The sequence below is a fragment of the Corvus brachyrhynchos genome, unplaced genomic scaffold (assembly GCF_000691975.1).
Source record: "Corvus brachyrhynchos isolate BGI_N302 unplaced genomic scaffold, ASM69197v1 scaffold281, whole genome shotgun sequence".
In the NCBI taxonomy this organism is placed as follows: Eukaryota; Metazoa; Chordata; class Aves; order Passeriformes; family Corvidae; genus Corvus; species Corvus brachyrhynchos.
The window spans coordinates 1,010,937-1,025,902 of NW_008236509.1; the positions used below are offsets into that span (position 1 = coordinate 1,010,937).

General features: G+C 37.6%; 1 protein-coding gene across 3 annotated transcripts in view; it reads left to right on the plus strand.

Annotated features, from left to right (window-relative positions):
* The window catches only part of USP47 (ubiquitin specific peptidase 47), a 50,756-nt gene that overhangs the window by 27,336 nt on the left and 8,454 nt on the right, over positions 1 to 14,966 (plus strand). For all 3 annotated transcript variants that reach the window (XM_017726306.1, XM_017726307.1, XM_008644054.2), the window contains exons 9-20: positions 2,224 to 2,319; positions 2,410 to 2,562; positions 3,929 to 4,096; positions 5,869 to 6,000; positions 6,715 to 6,791; positions 7,108 to 7,163; positions 7,688 to 7,800; positions 8,686 to 8,790; positions 9,797 to 10,004; positions 10,412 to 10,527; positions 11,567 to 11,686; positions 12,907 to 13,690. In XM_017726306.1, the coding sequence (XP_017581795.1) occupies positions 2,224 to 2,319; positions 2,410 to 2,562; positions 3,929 to 4,096; positions 5,869 to 6,000; positions 6,715 to 6,791; positions 7,108 to 7,163; positions 7,688 to 7,800; positions 8,686 to 8,790; positions 9,797 to 10,004; positions 10,412 to 10,527; positions 11,567 to 11,686; positions 12,907 to 13,690 (2,128 nt within the window). The remainder of the gene's footprint in view (positions 1 to 2,223; positions 2,320 to 2,409; positions 2,563 to 3,928; positions 4,097 to 5,868; positions 6,001 to 6,714; positions 6,792 to 7,107; positions 7,164 to 7,687; positions 7,801 to 8,685; positions 8,791 to 9,796; positions 10,005 to 10,411; positions 10,528 to 11,566; positions 11,687 to 12,906; positions 13,691 to 14,966) is intronic.

The following is a 14,966-nucleotide window of genomic DNA, read 5'->3' on the forward strand; positions in this document are numbered from 1 at the left end:
AGCACAGCTCACTATGTGTGGTAAGCAGTGAAACCTCAAGAATGATGTAATAATACTTCATTACCTTCTCTGGGGTCTAAAGCATCATCACTTCTTGCCTTATGTAAAAATTTATAGGGTGTTTCCTTGTTAAATTGCACATCACATGATGCTCCATAAGCATTACACAATCATGTATTTATGTCCCATCCTTCATATATTCCCATTTATATTCATGTTGATACATGAGCTGCAACTTGTTTCTTACACTTGAAATACATTTTTGTTGCCTTAACTGCCATTTGGCTCATAAGAGAGAGCTCTATCACTGGGATTATTATGTCATTATGTGATGTTTTCTGATTCATGTTTTCTGTGTTGGCCATTAACTTTTTGCTTTCACTGAAATAGTTCTGAATAGTAGTCAAAATACAGTAATGCATTTCTTCTGCTTTGTTTTAAAGCAGGTTCTAACTTGTTTAGTCTTTTTTCTTATATTTTAGAATGAGATTCCGCACATCTCAGTACATAATCTTACAAAACATTAGCTGTTTGTGGCCCTGGAGTAAAAAGCAACTCAGCCTCTGTAGCATTTAGGAAATAAAGACTTAGACAGCAGTTTGATTCAGACTCTGAAAGGTTTTCACACATCTAGAGAGTCTTTGCCCACGAGCTGTGATTTCAGGGCTGTTCAAAGGCCTTTCTGGCTGGGTCAAAAAATGGGAAATTGAGATGACTGCCTTCATTGTACAGTTGTTCTATGGAGGTTGGCAGGCTTTTTGTTTGTGAAAAGTTGTCACCTGGAATAGGGTCCTTTCTTAAAAGTCCTTTCTCCTAGAGCAGCAACAGAGCTTTTGTAAAATATTTGCTTTGTAGTTCTTGCTGCTTACCTCCGTTCTTGAAAAGAAAGAAGGGAGAGGGGAAGAACTGGGGGCTTTTGTGAAGAACTTGGCAAATCCTTCATTTGTTCCCAAAGTGGGACTTGCCAAACAACATGATTTAGATACCAGTCTTAAGTTCTTTGCCAGCCATGTTATGACTGGTGAGTTTACTCTGCCTTGTTAAGCCCCTTCCTACTTAGGGGAGCAGCCACAGCCCTTCATTAAGAGACCATGATTTTAAAAACATTGTTTCTGTGCAAGTTGTGTTTGTTTTCACCTCCTTGGGTGAACAGAGAACTTTGGCTTCCCCTTGGAGTTCAGAAACCCAGAGCCTGTTGGAGTGCAAGCTGACTGGGTTATAGGTTTTAACTTTCAAAATCTCTGGGTAAAATTCTTCAGTGAACCCATCTCAATATTCTTAGTGAATTCTGTTTGAAGAAGTTTGTTCTCAAGTATTTACACCTTAATGTGCAGTGTCATTGCAGCAATTTGTGTTAGGGAGAGAAGTAATGATCAATTTGGTTGTAGTTTGAATATTGTTTGCTGTAGTGAGGAGCAAAGTAGAAATCATTGAAGTCCTGGATATAAGCATTAATGACAGAACTTCTGGGGTTTTTTGAACTACTCCAAACTAGGTAGCTGTCAGAAGACAAAATTCCAGTTATTGCTTAGTTGCCTCATAAGGTTTAGCGAGGAAACTACTTTTGTCTTTATAGGAGATGGCCATATCTGATTCTCACTCCTTTGGGAGCAAAACTCAAGTACTCTTCCCTCCGCCCTTTCCCCAGTTTTCACTTAAAAATAGGATCTTCAAATGTAGTTTCCTAAGACCCTTTGTAAAAGAGGACTAAGGATGTCTTCATGCCTTCATTGAGGAACTGAGCAACTTTTTTTTTTTCTGCCACTTCCTCTTTACCCATGTAAATATTGGATTGGCTCTCTTAGAAGAACTCCTTTAGGAATGCAGAAGAACTATCTCAAAACTCTGGGAGAGCAGGGCCAAAGCAGTGTTAAAAAATAAGCTCATTTTCACAACAGATGACTCTACAGACACGACAAAATGTGATGTGCAAGATAACAGGGGTAAATGTAATTTAAATTAAAAACAAAGACAATTGGTACTCATCAAATACTGAACGAGATACAGTTAACAGTAATTGTGGTTTTACTGTTTACCTTGGGCTGGGTAGAAAGCTTGATTTCTGGTCATGTTTATGTGAATATTGTGTCTGTACAAAAGTTTGTCCATCAAATTTTGGTGGTAGATTTAATTGAAGTATTTGTATGTGTCTGCAATCTCATTGTAAATTTATACCTGCATAGTAAACACTCTAAAAATGCGGTAACATGTTTTTATTCTTAGGAAGAAGCACTGCATGCTTTTATTCAGCCTGAGATCCTTGATGGCCCAAATCAGTACTTTTGTGAGCGATGTAAGAAGAAATGTGATGCAAGGAAGGTAAAGACTGGTCAAATGATTTGCAAAAATTACTTCTAATAAATACCACTCCTGATAACAGGAGCATAATCTTATCCTTGTTTCATTTAGGGTCTGCGGTTCTTGCATTTTCCATACCTGCTGACATTACAGCTGAAGAGATTTGACTTTGATTATACCACTATGCACAGAATTAAACTCAATGATCGCATGACTTTTCCAGAGGAGCTGGACATGAGTGTCTTTATTGATGTTGAAGATGAGGTAAAGTGTTTGGTTTCAGAGAAAAGCATTTAACTTCCTTGAAGTTTCTTATTAAGAAAATCAAAATTCAGTCTTACAAACCCATTTTAACAACTTTATTTGTCTACATGAAATGTTCTTTAGCCATGTTACTGTTAAAATTTGAGGATTTTTAAGTCTGTCCATATGGATTTCTTTTTTTTTGATATTGCAAAGGAAGCATGTTCTCTCTACTTGGGGTTCCTGCTTCCATAAAGAAGCTGTTTCAGATTTCTTACATCTTCACTCGACTGATTTAAAGACATGAGTTTCAGGGCTTCTACATATATACTTAGCAATTCCAGAATGGAAGATTCTTCTGAAACTTGTGTCTGAATCTGTGTTGGTCATAAGAGGTGATGTAAAGTTTCAAAACTCTGAATACTGGAGTTAGTCCAGAAATCATTAGTGATGAATTCCTCCCTTCTGAATCAACATGTAGTGTATACTGTAGTAATAAGATATTTAAATTTTTATTTTTTCCCATCCATCTTCCACCTTTTTACTTTTCTGGTTTTGACCAAAATTCATGTTGTGCAGTTACATTCACCAAGAAGTGTTTACTGTGCATTTTGCATTGAAGACCAAAGTTATTCCTCTAATTTCATTCTTGAAAACATTTGTTGGCTTGCACTAGTATAAGAGAAGTACAGCCTGGATGTGCATATGGAGAGGCTTTTCTGGCTCTGTACAAACCTTTGTCTTAGGAAGGATGCCATGTAGACAACTTGATACCTCTCAAAGTGTCACTGAGTGAGTGGGATAAATGACAATGAAGATTGATCTGGCAGAATAGAACTCAGATAAAATTAACAACTGTCAGAAAATCAAAACAATTATCCAGAGGCAAGAGAATCAGGTAAGAGATGAATATACTGAGTGAGCTGCATTCATAGTAATCAGTCTTACTGTAATACCTTGGCTCGGTCCAGTGAGTTGAAATGGAAAAAAAGGAATCTTTGATTGTGATTGAAAATATTTTCAGTCAGTTCTGATTAACAGGGCCATGTTACAGCAGGTTTGTTATTTGATGTTAGACTTCTGGGGACTGAATTGAGTTAACTAGTGCATGGAATAGGTTAGTAATAAATACAACCTTGCCAAGTCTGAAAGCTGCTAATTACCATTCAGTTGTACCCAAAACCCAGGGATACTGGTTGAAGAGGTGGACCAAAGACACCAACAGAAGCAAGTCTGTTCTTGTTGCTGAATTGCAGAGGTCTCTAGTTTTTTGAGGAATTTAATTGTTTCATAGAGTGAATTTTTTTCATTTCACAAACACAGTTATTTCTTACTCCATGTAACTTTCAACGTTGTATAATGTTAGTATGTATGTCTTATTTTGAAGAAGTCTCCTCAGACTGAGAGTTGCACTGATAGTGGAGCTGAAAATGAAGGCAGTTGTCACAGTGACCAGATGAGCAATGATTTTTCTAATGATGATGGAGTTGATGAAGGAATCTGCCTTGAAAGCAACAGTGCAGCAGAGAGGATCTCTAAAGCTGGCAGTGAAAAGGTGTGTTTAACACTGGGGTGTTACAGGGGTGGCAAGAGGCTGGGAGGAGGGACATAGCTGGCGAGGCTGACCTGGATTCACCAGAAGGATATTCCCTGCCATATTCCCTGCTGGGCAGCATCATGCTCAGCAGTAAAAACTGGGGGCTTTCCAAAGTAGCTGTTGCTCAGAGACTGGCTGGGCATTGGTCTGCTGGTGGGGGGTGCTGAGTGATGCCGTTGCATCACTGCACTATTAATGTTTTTGTGTGTGTTTCCTTTTTTTATTGAACTGTCATTGTCTCTAACCACAAGTGTTCCCACTTTTGCTCTTCTGATTTTCTCCACCATCCCACTTGAGGGGGGTAGTGATTGACTGGCTGGAGGGGTGCTTTGTTCTTGGCCAGGGTCAACCCACCACAAATGTAAATGATAAAAGTATAATTAATTCTGACATTGGAGGTGGGGTTAGAGGTTGGGAGTGTGTGAGTTTATTTAAATTTTCAAAAATTAACACTACAACAAAGGAAAGAATTCAACTGGTTTGGAGGTCACCTGAGAGTAAAGGTCTTCCCAGCTTGTCAGAGAATTTCCAGATAACTTGTTTTGGCAGCAGACCCTCCAATTGAAGACCTGTTTTGTCTTGTGAGCAGTGTTTTTACTTTGTGGCTAGCTATCAAAGGCCTACCAGATTTAGCTGCAAAAGCATCTTGCAGCTTAGTAAGAGAATATTGGAAAGTTTTTATCAGTGGTATAGATGAGACCAAGGGTCTAAATATTAAATATTCCTTCAGTCATCTTAAAATAGAGGAATTAACAGAAAGTCAGTCCAGGATAGCAGTCATCCTGCTGTGGGACATAAAGGTTGGTAGAGATCACTGATAAACTTGGTTGAGTTTTCTGGACAGTATAAAATTCATCAAAAATCTTGACTTTTATGGTGATGTCTACAATATGTACTTCATGTATTGTTCAGTGAACTCATCTGAAATTAGGCCAATAGCCTTTATTCAGCCTTGTTAGGAAGCTGTTTGTCTTCAGCTGGTACTTTCGTAAAGTAAGAGTTTTAAAGGCTGACTTACATGTTAATCTCCACATCTGGCCCTGTTTCTATTTATCTTGAACCATCTGAGAGGGTTTTTTTGGTGTATGTTCTGAATACTGTCAGTCTTAGTTGGAAGTCATGAAAAAATTAATTCCAGTCACTTGACTGGAACAAGACCAGAATATTTTAATGTGTCTGCAGTGCAAGTGGGATGTCCAAGTATTGACAGTAGCTTTGGCCAATTATTTCATACTACTTGTTCTCAAGGCAAATAAGCTGTCAAGCCAAGCTTTTTGGTTTGGATATCTTAATAAGGGATGTAGGATATGCTGAGAATATAAAGTGTTTCTCCTACATAGTCTAAAAATATCCTTGTAACACTTGTGAGTCAGTATGGTTCAGTTTTATTTTTTAATTTATATGCAACACTGAAGGCATGTCCTTAGTGCCCTGTGTTTCCATCCATTTATCTATGAAGCAAAAGTGTATGACAGCAAGTGTGGAGAAGGGTGATTGCAAATAGGCCTAAGCTTTGCAGCTACAAATTCCTGTATAAAGTTTAGCATATCAGAGCTCTAGTTTTGTTCAGTGCCTATTACGTTAATTAATTTCTATTACACAGATCTACTCTTTGCATCCAACTATTTACATATCTGGATTTGTGTCCTTGTTTTAAAACTTTTTAAAATGACCATTTGCTTAGCTTTTCTTTACTGGATACATACCACAACGTTTTCTTCTCTCCACAGAGTTCTTTACTGTATGAGCTCTTTTCTGTCATGGTTCATTCTGGAAGTGCTGCTGGTGGCCATTATTATGCCTGTATAAAATCTTTTAGTGATGATCAGTGGTACAGCTTTAATGATCAGCATGTTAGCAAGGTAAAAATAGTATTTTTAGTTATCTTTTCTACTCACAAATGAGCCAGTAAGTTTCTGTTTTGTGGTTTTCCACTTAGCTGCACATAAAACCAGCTTCATTATATGTATTTCAAGTATTTACTTAATTTCATCCTCTCATCCTAATCTCCTGCCATATACATATGTTTCACTCATTAGCTTAACTGATTTCTAGGGGGTTGGAGTTTTTTTATTATTTATCTATGTATTTTTGGGTGGTGGGGGAAGGAGTGTTTCTCCTTGGCAATGAAGGTGGGATGGTTCCTAAAGAAGCCTTTATTCATGACTGGGCCAGGCTGGATTTAGAATTTTGCCTTCTGTACATGTGAAGAACATTTTTTGCTTAGAGAAGGGTATTTGTAGATCTGTTACAGCTCAGACTGTGCTACTGAACCTGTCCAGCTGATGCAGGTGTTCCAGGTGTCATCCATAGATGTTATTGCAATCAAGAGCCTGTATATTTTTCTCTAAGAAGATCCTACTCTAAAAAACAAAAAAGTATGTTTGCATTCATTGTAAAATGGAGAAGCAGATCACTTTGAAATTGTTTTTGGAAGTTAGCAAATAAGCAGAAATATTTTAAAAATTGGAATTATTAATATAGTGTGTTGTGTAATGCCATGTTTCCTAGTGAGAATAAATGCATCTCGATTACTGCAAGTTTCTCAAATAATCATTACATTGATTTTCTGTTAGATAACTCAGGAAGATATTAAGAAAACATATGGAGGATCTTCTGGAAGCAGAGGCTATTATTCCAGTGCTTTTGCTAGGTTAGTAGTACTGTAATGTTACTTTTCTTTCTGGTAGTGTTCTAGTGTCATCAAATGAATGGCTGAGGTGCATGTGCTTAATATGTTACCTTGAAATTAATACCAGGTGCTTCAGATGGTTGTAAGAACTACCCTGACTGCTGTTTCAGATCATTAAAATAATGTGATAATTTTTTTTTAGAATCGTTCTTGGTTAGTGTATTAGTAAGATAGATATGACATAGCTCCTTACTGAAAGATAAAAACACCAAAGCAGCTTCTGAAGCCAGTATTGCCTCCTGAGTGATAAATTCAGCTGTCTATTCTCTTCCCCCAGCTCCACAAATGCTTACATGCTGATATATAGACTGAAAGATCCAACAAGAAATGCAAGTAAGTTGGACAGCTGTATTTGCAAAAGTTGGGTTTTTTTAAACTTAAGTGTTGCATGTTATGATTTTGTTTCTTGTTACAAAACAATGTCATGAAGAATGCTAATCTGCATGAGGTGCAATATTTATTTTACCACAATATAGATGATATCTTGAGACTTTTGTTATCAACTAATTCTCTTTCTAGAGGAGTATTTACATTTATTGTAAAAACAGGATCAAGTGCAGTCATCAGTCTTAGTGTATTTCTTTACAACATCAAAGCTTTCCGTACTGGTACTGGAATCTTTTGCTACTATCACTTTCTTGTGTTGCTGATAACATAAGTAAGGGGAATAAGAGGCAGATTTCCATTTAATTTAAATAATGAAAAAGAGAACAGGGTGTAGTGTAGTGGGAAATTCGTGTGGAAAAAAGAAAGGTGTGAAAAGCCAAGATAACTCAAATATAGGTATGATGCCTAAGGTGTTGCCTGCTGTGGGAAAACTGTATTTTTTTACACTATTGCTTTGTTTTTACTGGCAGAGTTTCTTGAGGCACATGAATATCCAGAGCACATTAAACAATTGGTACAGAAAGAAAGAGAATTAGAAGAACAAGAAAAGAGGCAACGTGAAATTGAACGCAACACGTGCAAGGTTAGAATTTCTGCTGGACTGAGTAACAATACATTGCTAGTGGGAAATATTTCTACAGTAAACAATGGTTTTTACTACAATACAGGGACTTCTTTATGATAAATGTTTGTACTAACAATTCTTTTAAATGAATTGCACACCTGTTGTAAACCTGTATGTAGAGCAGGCGTCTGCTAGAGATATTCACCAGACATTTTTGTTGAGTTCGTGTGTTGCATGTGGATTTGAATTGGTATCAAAACCAAAACAAAACTGGTTAATCTGGCATCACTTATTTTCAGCAAAATTACTTCCAAAGAATGTGTCATGCTGCATGCTGGGTGTGTTAAATCTTTTCATATTGCGCCCCTTGACTTTGTGCAATGGTGCTTCTTAAACTAATTTTGAATAGTTACTTAGCAGAAAGAGCAGAATGTTTCCCAAGCCTAGATTCAGTAGGAGCAAACAAAATAGGTCCTCAGTGACTTACAAGCATGGCAGTCAGCTGGTCTATCTATGAATCAAGTGATTGTTTTATGAGGAAGTTCTCTCACTGCAAAATGTGTAACTCTATGTGAAAAAGGAATTTCACATTAATTGTTCATGTGCATTTTGCTTTGGAGCATTTGCTCACTGCCTGTGACTACATCATGTTCTGGTTATAGAAGCTGTGTCCTGGCTTGGAGAAAGATTCAGATATACACATACACCTCCTGTGCCTTTGACATTTTCTATCTGCAGTTGTATAACCAGCTGAAAGGTAGCCATCCCATAGCTGAAGTAGAGCTAAAGGTGTATTTCATATTAGATTGTTTGAATTTGGGGTTTTCAACTTAAATGTACTCTAATAGGAAAGACATTTGAAAATGCCTTTGTGGTCATTTTTCTTCCTCCTGTATTTCATAGATTAAATTATTCTGCATGCATCCTACAAAGCAAATAATGATGGAGAACAAATTGGAAGTCCATAAGGACAGAACACTGAAGGAAGCTGTGGAAATAGCTTACAAGGTATGCTGTGCATAATAGGGTAGTTTAATTGTTAGATGTAGTTTTTTCTGCTGTGTCTTCAGATTTTAAATTTCTAATGTTGAGGGAGTGTTGGAGAGTTTGCTGTGGTTTTTTTTGGAGGGTTGGTTTGGGGGGCTGGATCTTGGGAAGTTCTGTATGATGGGGTTGTTTTGTTTTGGTTTTTTTTTAAAGGTGTTCTAGTTGGCCATTATTGACCAAGTTTTCTGCCAGTAGCCATCAGCTGATTGCTGATTGGAATGATACAGCCTGCCCTTTAAAAAGGCAGTATGATCTTCCATACCCTTATTTTAAAATCTGACAGTGAGAGCAGCTGTTAGACTTACCATGACCTCAGCAAGTTGAAAGAATTGTGAACACTTTTATTTGTATTGCAGTCAAAATGTTGTATTAGATAGTTAATAACAGAGTTCTTGAGAATCTTCCTGGGTAGCTAGTTCAATACCATGAGTGAATACCAAGGCATCTGTTGATCTCTGCCTTCCACAAACAGCTAGAAGTTCAAGACATCAATTCTTGCTCACCTACTTGTACTCTTTGGTTCTTGCCATATATGTTTTTGGCTGTGAGAGTACCAGCAAGGCAGATTCAGATTAGGGATGTGTTAACATCTTGAGATGCACCGAGGATAATTAGTGGCTATGACTTCCTCAGGCCTCTAAGATGCCATTTGGTATAAGTGATAGGCAAAGTAGCCCTCTGAATATACTTCTGGGACCTGTCTTCCTGTGCTTGTGTACATACTTTTCGAAAGTCCCTCTTTTCTGCATGTTGATTTAGGCTTGTATTTGAATTTGGAAACATCTGTATTTATTGCATGTCTATATAATATCTATGATGTGTTTTCTAAAACCAAATTGACTGTTGTGAATTCAAGGGATTCCTGGATGTATACACAGTGAGATATTTCTAGCTTGCAAGTTAAAAACTAAACTCACAAATGAGCTGTTACTAAGTGTTTGGGGGGTTTTGTGTGTGCATGTTGTAGTTAATGGATTTGGAAGAGGCTGTTCCCTTGGACTGCTGTCGCCTTGTCAAATACGATGAGTTTCATGACTACTTGGAGCGCTCCTACGAAGGAGAGGAGGATACTCCAATGGGTTTGTTACTTGGAGGGGTCAAGTCAACGTACATGTTTGATTTACTGTTGGAAACAAGAAGGCCTGACCAAATTTTCCAGTGCTATAAGCCTGGTGGTAAGACATGTAATTACATATATGATTTTAGTCTATCCTTGTCTATATTGTGTGATGGCACAAGCCCAAAGCTGTAAAACAGCTTCAGTATGAGGTGTTGGAAGAAGAAAAACTAAATTTTACAAAGTCGCTATTCAGAACTACATAGTGTGCTGTGCTGCTCACTTGTTTCTAGTTGAAGTAGGTCTAAGGTATATTAAAATTTGTCAAATTGGAAGGCTTTTTCTTTTTTGGCTTGAAATTTGATGGGAAAATGTAATTCTGAAATTGGACTGCTTTTCAAGTTCTTACTGTTTGTATTTAATGCAAGCCCTTAATCATTACATCAGACAAGCATATATGTGTTTTCTTTGCCTGTTGAATTCTCTCTGTGTGTGACTTTGTTTTCTTTTTTCTTCTGCCTGCAGAGGTCATGGTAAAGGTTCATGTAGTCGACCTGAAGACTGAATCTGTTGCTCCTCCAATAAGTGTGCGAGCTTATTTGAATCAAACAGTTTCAGAGTTCAAACAGCTAATTTCAAAGGTAATATACAGTCCTCAAGGACTTGTAGTAAAGAGTTTTCATTCATCGTCACTGTGAAAATACGTCATCATTTACATACCTAAAATGAGAGCCTGCACCTTTTGCAGGTCATGCTGCGAGTTCTGTCCAGCAGGGTTCAGTTAGATGTTAGAGTTGAGCATGTCCATCTGCTCATGCCTGCTGAAAGCAGCAGTCTGCTTCTTGCTTCCATCCAGAGTTCTATCCCAGCTTCTGCACAAGCTTAGCCACTCTCTGGCCATATTACTTATTAGCTTACTGAACAAAAACTTCTATGGGAAAGCTGAAGAGTCAAAATAATGTTCTTTTTGCCTTATAGCTTGAACAACCTTACTGAGAGTCCAGCTGGTGACAGAGCTAGTGAATTGTTACCACACAGCTGAACCAAAGTGTAACTTCCCCCACTGACTTCAGTATTTGAAACCTAACATCCAAAACTGTCCACATTCTTTGTGCAATCTCTCCTTTCCATCCCAGCAGCCACTTGTTACTAAGATGCAAGTTGATTTTTACATGGTTTTAAACCAAGGGACGCTACTGCTTCCATTGCATTGGAAGACAGAGATTGCATTTGCTCATTCCTGGGTAAAATAATTCAGTGGTTGGTGTAATTTCATAATACTTGTTATAAAATATGATTACAGCAATTTGAGTTTAGTCTAATTAAGAATTAAGTGAACACTGCACAAAACCCGTTGCTTGAGAATATTTTTTTATTTTCATTTGATTCCATTAAAGATAAGACCATTGTCATTAACAATTTTCCAGTTCTCTGCAAAACCAGGCCATTTTGTGCATCTGACCTTTTGGAAAAATTGACACTTGCTACATATCAAATGGTGGAGGAAAGGCACTGGGACTGAACAGGTTTGGGAGGTTTCCCCCTATGTTGTCTTTTGCAATTTCAAAGTTGACAAACCAACCTCCTTTCCCTGTGAATAATCTCAGAAGTGAAGTACATGTTTCAGTATTTGAAGGTATGTATAATGCACGTTATCTTCCTGTCCATGTCTTGTTTTAGGCCACGCACCTGCCTGCTGAAACCATGCGGGTCGTGTTGGAACGGTGCTACAATGACCTGCGTCTTCTGAACGTCTCCAGCAAAACACTGAAAGCTGAAGGCTTTTTTAGAAGCAACAAGGTACATGCTCTGGTTTTTAAATTGTTCACTCATTGTATTTGTAGACTTACCCGTTGTGTTGTAAAAGGCATATCTATGTGTATAGAATTAATAATGGATAAGTGTCACGTATTTTGCTGTAGTGTGTGGGGTTTATGTGCCCAGTATGGTGGTGCTGATGAATACTCCAGGCTGTATATGAAACCAAGCATATGTAAGAGAGAGTGGATTGAGAATCAGACATCTGGCTGTTACTGGTACAAATGATGCTGAGGTTAACAGCCTTATGATAAAGACTGTTAAAAGTCAAGCATTCTCAGGAAACAAAGATAGATGTATTGCTATGGAGCCTGCCTGGGTGTGTTTCCTAACCCACCTGAACAGCTGTACCTGCTCTCAGTATTAAACTTCTTAAAAAACAAGCGTCAAAACTAAAAGCAAGTTTTCGTTTCCATCTTAAATTCAGTAGTTTTCACTATGAAGGTTCCCCTTGGACAATTTATATTATTTTTTCAGGAAAGACTTCTAATAAGTATTTCCAGTAATAATTGTGTAATGCAGTCAGAAAAAGAGTAACTTAGTACTCAAATAATTTTAACATTTTAAATGTATACATTGGCCTTTTTTACTAGAGTAGAAATAGCACATCTTTTAGCACATTTTGCACATCCTCTATCTCTGAAGTTTAAGCTCAATGTTAAATCTTCTTGATGAAGAAAGATTAGGGAAGGTTTTGATGGCTCATAGCTGAGCAAAACAACGGCATTGAGTTGTTATTCAGTTCCTTAGAGCCCTTTGACAAAGGGAAGAGAGACGTTTAAATTGCACTACTGCTCGCACATGTATACATTTAAAACTTTCTTATGATACTGTACTAGAAAATAAAGATACAGTCTGCTGCAGTGGTGGGGCTCATTGCTACCCATAACTGGTGCTATGCACAGCTGAAGGGTGCACGTGGAGTGATTTATGAGTCCACTTCTGAACATAAGTGTTTACTGCAGCTGGTCAGTCTGCTTACAGTTCACTCCTATGAAAACAAGGAAAAGTGAAATAATTATCTGTAGTCTGTATACTACAGACTCCTTGGTCTATCTTTTTCTCAGCATGTATTTTAACATTTTGATAAAAGGTGGTGTTTCTTGATGGCATTATTTCTAATGTGTGCTCAATCCTGTGTTTGCTGTTGTTGCATTTATTTAAAATAACGCCACATGATACAACACGTATTTTCTGTTCAGGTATTTATTGAAAGCTCCGAGTCTTTAGACCGTCACGTGACATACACAGACTCTCAGTTGTGGAAGCTTTTGGATCGCCATGCAAACACAATCAGAGTGTATGTTTCATTGCCAGAGCAAGCTCCTGCATCTCAGCTTAGACGAGCGCTTTATCAGAAGTCTAGTGGAGGTGCAGGCAACTTGGATGAACCTTGTGAGAGAGTAAAAGGACCTGTAGGTAATATGAAATCTGTAGAGGCAATTTTGGAAGAAAGCACTGAAAAACTTAAAAGCTTGTCCCTGCAGCAACAGCAGCAGCAGGAGGGAGATAATGGAGACAGCAGCAAAAGCACAGAAGCCAGTGATTTTGAAAACATTGAGTCACCTTTAAATGAAATAGACTCTTCAGCATCGGCAGAAAACAGAGAACTTGAAAACCAAATTCAGATTTCTGATCCAGAAAATCTGCAGTCCGAGGAGCGGTCAGACTCAGATGTCAATAACGACAGGAGTACGAGCTCAGTGGACAGTGACATCCTCAGCTCCAGCCACAGCAGTGACACTTTGTGCAACGTGGACAATGCCCCCCTCCCCCTGGCTAATGGACTTGACTCTCACAGCATCACAAGTAGTAGGAGATCAAAAGCCAATCAGGGGAAGAAGGAAACCTGGGACACAGCAGAAGAAGATTCTGGAACAGACAGTGAATATGATGAGAGTGGCAAGAGCAGAGGAGAAGCACAGTATATGTACTTTAAATCAGAACCCTACACTGCAGAGGAGGGTTCAGGAGAAGGGCAAAAATGTATGTATTCTTTTTTAAGTGCCGTAAAAGAAATTCTGTGTGTTTTATTAATTCATATGCTGTGTTAAAAAAGTCTAATGACAGTATTGAAAACCTTGTTTATAATGTCAAATTAAAACTAATGAAAGTGCAAAGACAGGATGTGATGCTCAGCAAAATCTAGCCTAATTTTGATCTTGTAATAAGTGATTACGTATTTGAAAAGTGTCTTGCTTTTTTGTTTTAAAGAAAATGAATATCTATTTACATGTATTGATAGTGTTCCCTGGAGAGCAAGCTGAGTTGTCTTCCAGTGAAAGGAACATAGTTGCATCTGCTGCTGCTGATGCACCTGTTTCACAATGCACTTACTTAATGTGGTTAAAACAGCATATTTCTGTTACTATTTAGACTAACAAACCTGAAAAGCCCTGGTCATTTGACTGTAAAGAAAATTCAAATATACTTGATATGGACAATTTAATTCACCAGCTGAAATACAGTGGGTACAGTGAGACATACGGCTGACATGAAGATGTCCGAACAATTTCAGTATAAGAGCCTAAGTGGTATAAAATTGTCATAAAAATAAATAATTTCAACAATGCTTTGTACCCTCCTGTGCTTTATAGCTAACAGAATAATAATTAAAGAATAGCAGGATGTAAGATAAATATTTTGAAAGGCAAAGGTTTTCATGTCAATCCAGAAACTCTGATTGTAATAGTAATAGATAAAGAATTTCTTACAGAGAAACTGATTTGCATCTACTAAAGTTTTGATAAAATTACTCCTTTAGCTTGGAATAGTCTTTCTTTGGGGCTAGTTTTGAACTACTTTCATTTTTCCCTGGTTTGTTTTGGTAGGTCTGGTTGGATTCAGGAATGATTCGTTTGCAGTAATTTTGATGTTATCATAGTACGCTGCATAAACAATTATCCTGAGGGGAAAGCTTTTATGTATTTTTAGTATAATTCAGATAATTTATTTGTTCAGTTAAATATTCTGAATAGTTTTTTCTAGAGTGTCATGACATTATATAATCACGGCAAACTGAACCCGCTACAGTAGTGCAGTACAAATTGCATGTATTAAGAAATACAATTTCTGAAGATGAACTATTCCCTTTGCTTTGCAGAATTTCATATTACTGCATCTTTTCCTTAATTACAACATTATTCCATGAAAACGTCCCTTAGTCTGGACTTGAGCTTGCCTTGTGATATCCTGTGGCCTTCCAGAACACAGAATTAACCTAACTTTTTAATGCTGAAAGCCAGGAAGGAAAATGAAAGGG